Source organism: Herpailurus yagouaroundi, unplaced genomic scaffold (assembly GCF_014898765.1).
Source record: "Herpailurus yagouaroundi ecotype Mexico unplaced genomic scaffold, PumYag 166, whole genome shotgun sequence".
Taxonomy (NCBI): Eukaryota; Metazoa; Chordata; class Mammalia; order Carnivora; family Felidae; genus Herpailurus; species Herpailurus yagouaroundi.
This window is the reverse complement of record NW_024412407.1, coordinates 37,131,219-37,139,605: the sequence shown is the minus strand read 5'-3', so window position 1 is coordinate 37,139,605 and position 8,387 is coordinate 37,131,219. Positions and strand designations below refer to the sequence as shown.

Here is an 8,387-nt window from a genome sequence, read left to right as displayed (position 1 = left end):
TGGAAATAGAAATGGAATTATTCACTGTATTGAGAATTTTACACTAATGTTATGATTTGTAATTAATATATATTTTATTCTACTAAATAGCAAAGCATAAGAAATAAATAATATATACCAAGTATGTTTTTTTACACTAATATAATTACATTTGAGAACAGTTCCATAACACCAAGAATGAAGCCTCAAGTACTCTTTGGACTTTGGGCAATATATATATGCATTGATGCGGATTCATCCTTGGTAAGAAATGAAACATTCTAGTGAGTGATGATGATAATGGGAGAGGCCATGCACATGTGCAGACGGGGACAATCCAGGAAATCTCAGGAGCTTCTTCTTAATTTTGTTGTGAGCCTAAAATTACACTAAAAATATTATCTTAAAAATATGCAAAGAAAATAATCATATGGGTTTTGAAATAATGAGAGATGTATTCTTTATAAATGGTGAAATAACATTATACCCAAATGAGGTAACTAAAACACTTGGTGCTTACAAACATATGGTCTTATTACTGAGCAGGGTGCAAAATAAGTTTTTTTTGCACGAAAATTGAAATATGGACAATTCTTGTCACTCTCTGAAGATACTGACAACCTGAAATACAGACAATTATATCTCATTAATTTTACCATAAGGTTGCTTATATCTCTTACTAGGTACCATAGTATTTTAATGAATAAACCATCCATTTTGACTCATATATCTCAATCTCCATATTTCTCATACAGCTACTGTGTTTATCTGATTGTTCACACATTGCTGTTTTTGTTTCTAAGAACAATTCTTGTGAGGCATAAAATAAAAAGTTGTCAGGAGACTTACACTTCAGAAGAAAATGTTAAGGCTTTTGGCTGCACAGATGAACTATGATTTCTTCTCTGGGAGCCTCTAACCCATGTAGTAGCAGAGAGTAAATTCAACAAAAACTATGAGAAAATAAAATTTATTGGGAGTCAAATTCAAGCTCTTATGCTCACTTGAATTCTGTAATAACACATAAAAGTTCATCCTTTCTTCCTTTGTAGACACTTTCAAATTATAATATAATGTTACACGGTGGACACAAAAGTATAAAATTATCTTAGTAGGACTAAGTGAAGAGGACAAACTGACCGTGAAGACAATTTCAGAGTTTAGAAAATGGATCACAGGTTAATAACTTATGAAATAGGTACATTGGAAAAAATCCTGGAGATTCAAGGAGGAAGCACATCCGACATCTTCTCGCCTAGGATGCTCAGTGTCTCCCCACCTGCCCACCCCTGGCTCAGCGATCAAGAAGACTGAAATGTTACAACTGGGAGAAGCTGCAAAGAGCAAGGGTGCTGGTGCCATAGGTGGAGACTTGATCAGCAGTAATTAACCTCAAAGGTAAAAGTCACAAGGTCATAAAAATAAGCAATAAGAATTTGGAAAAAATGAACAAAACTATCAGCAAACAGATTATAGTAGAGAAGATTCTGCCATAAATGTTTGGCAACAAAAAATAGTAAATCTAGGAAAAATGACATACAATGCATGTTTACTGAAGTGTATTTTTAAAAAGTGTCTCCCTAAAAAGTAAAAAAATATGAAGATAAATTTAAAAAATCTTCCAATGAAAGGAAAGCATAGGTCAATAGAAACATCTGCTGGGATAAGTTGTTGCACATATTAGACCAAAAGTACTTAAAAGTCATATTTAAGAGCGCCTGGGTGGCTCAGTCGGTTGGGCGTCTGACTTCGGCTCAGGTCATGATCTCAGAGGCCGTGAGTTCGAGCCCCGCATCTGGCTCTGTGCTGACAGCTCAGAGCCTGGAGCCTGCTTCCCAGTCTGTGTCTCCCTCTCTCTCTGCTCCTCACCTGCTCGTGCTCTGTCTCTCTCTCTCTCAAAAATAAATAAAAGCATTAAAAATTTTTTTACATAATAAAAATAAAAGTCATATTTATACACATATGAAAACTATAAAGAAAACTTAGTTGAAAAATTTGCATGAATATGTGATGGCAGCAATTTAGCAAGTAGGAAATATCAATAGAGAAACAAAACTATATGAAGAAACCACAGAGAATCTGAGTGCATCATTCCATACTGGAAATGGAAAATCCACTCAAGTAGAAACAAAAAAAAAAACAAAACTAATGAATGTGAAAGAGTAACAAAATTTATTTATACCTTAGGATGAGAGAGAAAAAAGAAAACCACTTACAGAATTCAGACACTTTCAAAACAGTATCAGGAAAGCCAGCATAGGTCTAAGGAGAATATGAGAAGAACAACAGAGGCAGAAAAAAACAGGACAACAATGTTAAGGCACGACGAATGAACTGCGCACTAATATAATGTAAAATATTTATAGACACCAGAGGCTTAGCAAACTGCTAACAGAATGAGCACGTACAAATCCACGTCTCATGACATCATAATGAAATGACCAAAGAACACTGGCAAATACAAAGAAATAGTCTTGAGGGAAGAGAGTGGATTGTGAAGTGACTTAAGTCAGCGTGAAAATCAGGGATGGATGACACGTCTTCCACCTCCATCAGCCTTACACCACATTATCTAGGACAGAATCCATATCCCTGCCCTGCACACTAGTTCCGAGTGGAACGGGATACAAGCAGCAAATTCAAGGAACAGAAAGACACAGACTCTAAATCCCCCATGGAAACAATACCTTAAAAATATCCAGACACAAACCGAGGTATAATCAGTCTAACCAGCTTTGATAAGGGTGCCAGGACCATTCAATAGGGAAAGACAGCATCTTTCACAAAGGGTGTTGGGAAACTGACTTCCCTCCCACATGCAGAAGAATGAAGTTGGATGTTTCCATTTACACCATATACTAAAATTAACTCAAAATGGACTAAAGACATAAATGTAAGGTGAAGAAGTTCCTCAAAGAAAAAATGGGGGGGAATATAAACAACATTGTATTTGGCAATGATTTCTTGGCTCTGCCACCAAAACCAGACCACAAAGGAAAAGTCCATTGTAGACAAATGGGCTATATCAACCTAAACATTTCTGTGCATTAAAGGGAATGATCAACAATGAAAAGACAGAGTGGAGAAAACACTTGCAAATCATATATCAAACAGGGAATCACGTCTAAAATATATAATTAGCCTACAACTTAGTATCAACAACAATAAACACCAAGAACACAATGAAAAAATGGGCAAAGAAATTAAACAGACATATTTCCAAAGACAATATAAATTGTGAAAATCATATGGAAAGATGCTCAATATCGCTAATGATCAGAGAAATGCAAATCAAAATCATGATTACTTATCACTTCATACTCACTAAGATGGATGCACACAGCAGAAAATTGTTGAGTCGTCTGGTGGCTCAGTCAGTTAAGTGTCTGACTTTCAGTTTTGGCTCAGGTAATGATCTCACAGTTTTAGGGTGAGCCCCGCGTTGGGCTCTGTGTTGATGGTGCAAAGCCGGCTTTGGATGCTGTCTATCTCCCTCCCTCTGCACCTTCCCTGCTTGCTCTCTTTCTTTCTTTCTCTCAAAATAAATAAATAAATAAATAAATACTCTTTAAAAATGCTTCAGTGAGGAGGTCAAAAAGAAGGAGACTTACACATGGTGGTTGGGAATGCACATCGGTCAGCCGTTATGAAGACGTGGATGGAGCTTCCTCCAGAGATTAAAACTACAGTTAGCACAGGAGTCAGCAATCCCACATGTGAGAAACTATCTACAAGAATTGAAAGCAAGATCTCGAGGATACGTGCACACCCATGCTCAGTGCAGCAATACTCCTAAGAGCCACGGTGTAGAAGAGCCCAAATGTCCACTGATGGATGAATGGAGAAAGAAAGCGTGGTATACACCTACCAGTGTAATATTATTCAGCCAGAAAAAGGAAGGAAATCCTATTAGAATAGCCATTTCTTCTCACTTATGGTTAGTTTGTAGGATATATCTTGGGTATGTATTAGAAGGAACTGAAATCAGTATCTCAAAAGGATATCTGCACAGCCACGCTCACTACAACTTTACTTACAATAGCCAATATATGAAAGCAACCTAAGTATCTGCCACCAGATAAGTGGTTACAAAGATATGTATAATGACTCTAAATGTGTATATAATGTATATGTATAATGACTATGCATATATATAAATGCTATTCAGCCAAGAGAAAAAAGGAAATCTTGCCATTTGTGACAAATAGATGTCCCTTCAAGGCATTTTATTTAGCGACTTAAGTCAGAGAGAGATACACAAATACTGTATGATCTTACTTACATATGGAATCTCAGAAAACTGAACTTGTAAAGGAAACATATAGCCAAATGTTGTTTACCTGAGCCTGAGGGGTGGGGGAACCGGGGTGGTGTTGTTTAAGTTTACAAACTTGCAACAAACAGATAAAGAAGTTCTAAAGATCTAATGTACCATATAATGAAATGGTCAGCATTACTGCATTATGAATTTTGAAATTGCTGAAAAAGTAAATCTAAATAAATAAAAACTAAAACTAAATACATATGTGACACGACAAAGGTGTTAGCTAATGCATATTACCATAGTAACCATACTGTAATGTATTAGGCAGTGTTGTATGTTAATTATATCTCACGAAACACAAACAAAAGATATATTTGTTATACTTACAGCAACTACGAAGTACATAATTTAAAAATATAGCTAAGACATCAGCAGAGGATTTAAAAGGGAATACTAAAATATGTGTTTAATCCAAAAGATGTCAGGTAAGGTGGAAGAAGAAAATAACACATACATCGAGAACATTCAGCAAATGACAGACCTAAATCCAAGGACACAAATAATTGCCTTAATTTGAATGAAATAAATATAATCAAAGTTAGAAATTAACATTCTGAATTTAAAAAAAGATCCATCTATATGTTCTCTACAACGAATGAATATTCATGGGAATTAAATAAGTATTCCAATGATAAGATAGAGAGTGTCATCCTGAATAAAAGAGTAGTATCCATCTATATGCTCCCTGTAACTGACACATTGTAGATTCAAAGGCATACATTGGTGAAAATAAAAGGATAGCAAAACAATAGACCCTACAGACAGTAACCAAAAGAAGTGAGTAGAAATGACTGTTCTAATAACAAAGTAGCTGTTAAAACAAGAAATGTTAGCCGAAATTAAAAGAAACATTTCAAAATGTTAAGGTTGTCAATATAAGAGGAAGATAAAACAATTATAAACATATATTAATCACCTAACATCAGAACCCTTAAACACATGAAATAGAAACTGACAGAATTAGAAGGATAAATAAACAATTCAATGAGTGTACTTGAAGATTGAAATCTCTTTCTTCAGTAAGTAAGAACAGATAGTCACAAAATCAGAAGGACTATGGAAGACTGTCAAAACACTAGGAATCAGCTTGATAAAACTGACATATATAGAAAGTGTTCTAGATTATAAATAGGGATCAAAAAAATTTTTTTAACGTTTATTACTTTTTTGAGAGCATGAATGGGGGAGGGTCAGAGAGAGGGAGACACAGAATCCGAAACAGGCTCCAGGCTCCGAGCTGTCAGCACAGAGCCCGACGGGGGGCTCAAACCCACGGACTGTGAGATCATGACCTGAGCCGAAGTCGGCCGCTTAACCAATAAGCTACCCAGGCGCCCCATGGGATCAAAAATTTTAAGGATGGAAATATTCAAAGTAATTTCTCTGAAGACAAAGAAATGAGAAGAAACAATGGAAAGAAATCCGGGAAATTTCCAACATGTGGCAAGTGATACACTTCTGAAAAATTTACAGTTCAAGGATGAAATCTTTGAAAATATCTTGTACTGGATGATAGAAATTACCTTGTACTGGTCGACAATAAACTGAGAATACATCAAAGCTTTTAGGATGAAACTAAAGTAGTGTTTGGAGACAATCTGTACCTTTGTCAATTACACTTAAAGGGAAGAATGTTATCAATGCATGATTTAAGTTACTACCCTCTCAAGAAGCAAGAAGAGAGGAGCCATTAGTTAAATAAGAAACACATATGTTTAGCTAAAAGTTGACTGTGGAGTATGTATAGTAGAGTAACTCAAAGTAGCCCCAAATGGACCAATACCCAAATACCCAAGAGCATCAGCAACAGAATCGGTGAATACGTTGTAGTAGAATCCGACAACAGAACAACAAAGAGATGTGGACAATTTGCAACTGGTGCAGCTATAGGGCTGAATCACACAAGTTTACCTTCACCTGAAAATGCCAAAAATACAATATGCATACCGTATTATTCCATGTACACAAACTTTTTAAAATGCAGAAAAGAACTTGATAGTGGCATTTTGCAGTGCTGGTAATATTGATTTTCTCATTCCATACAATGGTGACACTGAAAACTCAGCTGTCTGTTGGCATTTATAGCATATGATCCATGTGTATGTACATTATACCACAATAAAAACTATCAGAAGAGAATATTATGAAGAAATTAAAATATATTCAAATGTGATTTCTGTGATGCAGAAGACACCTGAACAAACTAATATTTATTCTTATTTTTAAAAAGCCTTTTGAAAGGGGCACCTGGGTGATTCCATTGGTTAAGCACCCAACTTGATTTTGGCTCAGGTCATGATCTCAGGGTTTGTGAGTTTGAGCCCCACATTTGGCTCTGCGTTGACAGTGGGCAAAGTGTTTGGAATTTTCTCTCTGTCCCTCTCTCTGTCTCTGTCCCCTCCCATTCACTTTCTCTCTCACACAAAATAAATAAATAAAAATAAACTTTATAAAAACCTTTGGAAGATAGAAATGAATAGGAATATCCATGTAAAGATCCTGAACACATATAATAACTCTGAAAATGAACTTGTATAAACTCCCTGTTTAACAAAGGACAATGTGGGGGACACCTGGGTAGATCAGGCAGTTGTGCTTCTGCTCAGGTCATGAAAGGATTGCTCCTGAAATGGAGCCCCAAGGCAGGCTCTGTGCTGACACCATGGACCCCTCCTGGGATACTCTCTCCCTCTCTTTCTGCCCCTGCCACTGTTTGCATTCCCACTGTTTCAAAATAAATACATACATATTTAAAACAAAAGGAAGGTCTTTAAAGTAGAAAGCTGACATTAAAAAAAAACATAAGGACATTAATTAAACACATGGGAAAGTGCAAAATTTGTACCCACACAATGTGAAATGCATATTTCCAAAAAATACAGTCATTCATTGGAAAAGTATAGGCTTTTGAATAAATGTTGTGGAAACAATGGGATATCAAATATTATTAATAATTATATACTTTGACTATATTAAAATGCTCAAAATTAAGCACACATACGTGAAAAGAAAATTGAATTGTATTATAAAATGCACAAGACCTACAGTTTGGCAGAGATATTTTTAGACAGAATATCAAAAGCACAATCCATAAAAGAAGAAATTGATGAAATGTAGTTCATCAAGATAATATCTGCTCTTTGAAGGGAATAGAAAGTCATAAACTTGTGAAGAAACATTTACAAATCATACATCTAATAAAAACAACTTGCCCCCTGGGTACATAAATATTTGTCAAAATACAATGAAAAAAAGTAAAAATGTTAGCAAAATATTTCAGGAGATATTTCACCAAACACCATGTATAGATGGCCAATGAGTACAGGAAAAGATGCTGAACACTATTAAACTTAGGAGCATTCAAAATAAAACCACCCCCAGACCAGACTTCCTGTTCTGGAAAGAAAGAGTGGATAGACTTTTCCCTGTTCCTCCCACCAATGCAGCTACAATCCCTGGGCATTATACATAAGATGACACAACATTCAGAAAGGTAATGAGAAAGCTGACAGATCCCAGCCCTGGAGACCCGAGGAATGACATGGTGGTGAGCTCCCTGGAATTTCCCTCTACCTCACATAGACTGGTGTCAGAGAGCCTAGAAAACCACAGACACCACCAGGTACATACCCAAATCTCCAAAATGTTTTTTTCTCTCTGGTCAAAATAACAGATAAAAGCCATGCTAGAAAGACAGAAATTTTTAGACACTAATTGCGTGGTTCTAATAAAAAACCATTGACTATCCACCAAAAATATCAACAGGCATGCAAGGGAAATTAAGACTTTGTCTGATAAAGGAAAACTAAGAAAATGTATCACCACCAGACCCATTCTGAAAGAACTCCTAAAGAGAAGAAATGGCAAAAGAAGGCATCTTGAATCATCAGGAAGAAAGAGAGAACAAAAGAATGAATAAAACTCTCATAGGTATAATGGACTTCCCTTCACTGTGTTCTCTAAATTGGTTGATATTTGAAGCAAAATTATCAGTTGGAGCAAAATTATAAATTCCATGTGATTCTCAAAGTAAGTAGAGAAATATTAGGACACAGTATAATTGGGACACGGTAAGGGGCCATAA

General features: G+C 35.8%; 1 protein-coding gene across 1 annotated transcript in view; it reads right to left on the bottom strand.

Annotated features, from left to right (window-relative positions):
• Window positions 1-412: 412 nt before the first annotated feature.
• LOC121038948 (NKG2-A/NKG2-B type II integral membrane protein-like) overlaps window positions 413-8,387 on the bottom strand; it is a 111,566-nt gene continuing 103,591 nt past the window's right edge. Inside the window, exons 3-4 of the mRNA XM_040488935.1 lie at window positions 829-932; window positions 413-600 (exon numbers count right to left, since the gene is read on the bottom strand). Coding sequence (XP_040344869.1) covers window positions 480-600; window positions 829-932 — 225 coding nt within the window. The 3' untranslated portion in view covers window positions 413-479. The remainder of the gene's footprint in view (window positions 601-828; window positions 933-8,387) is intronic.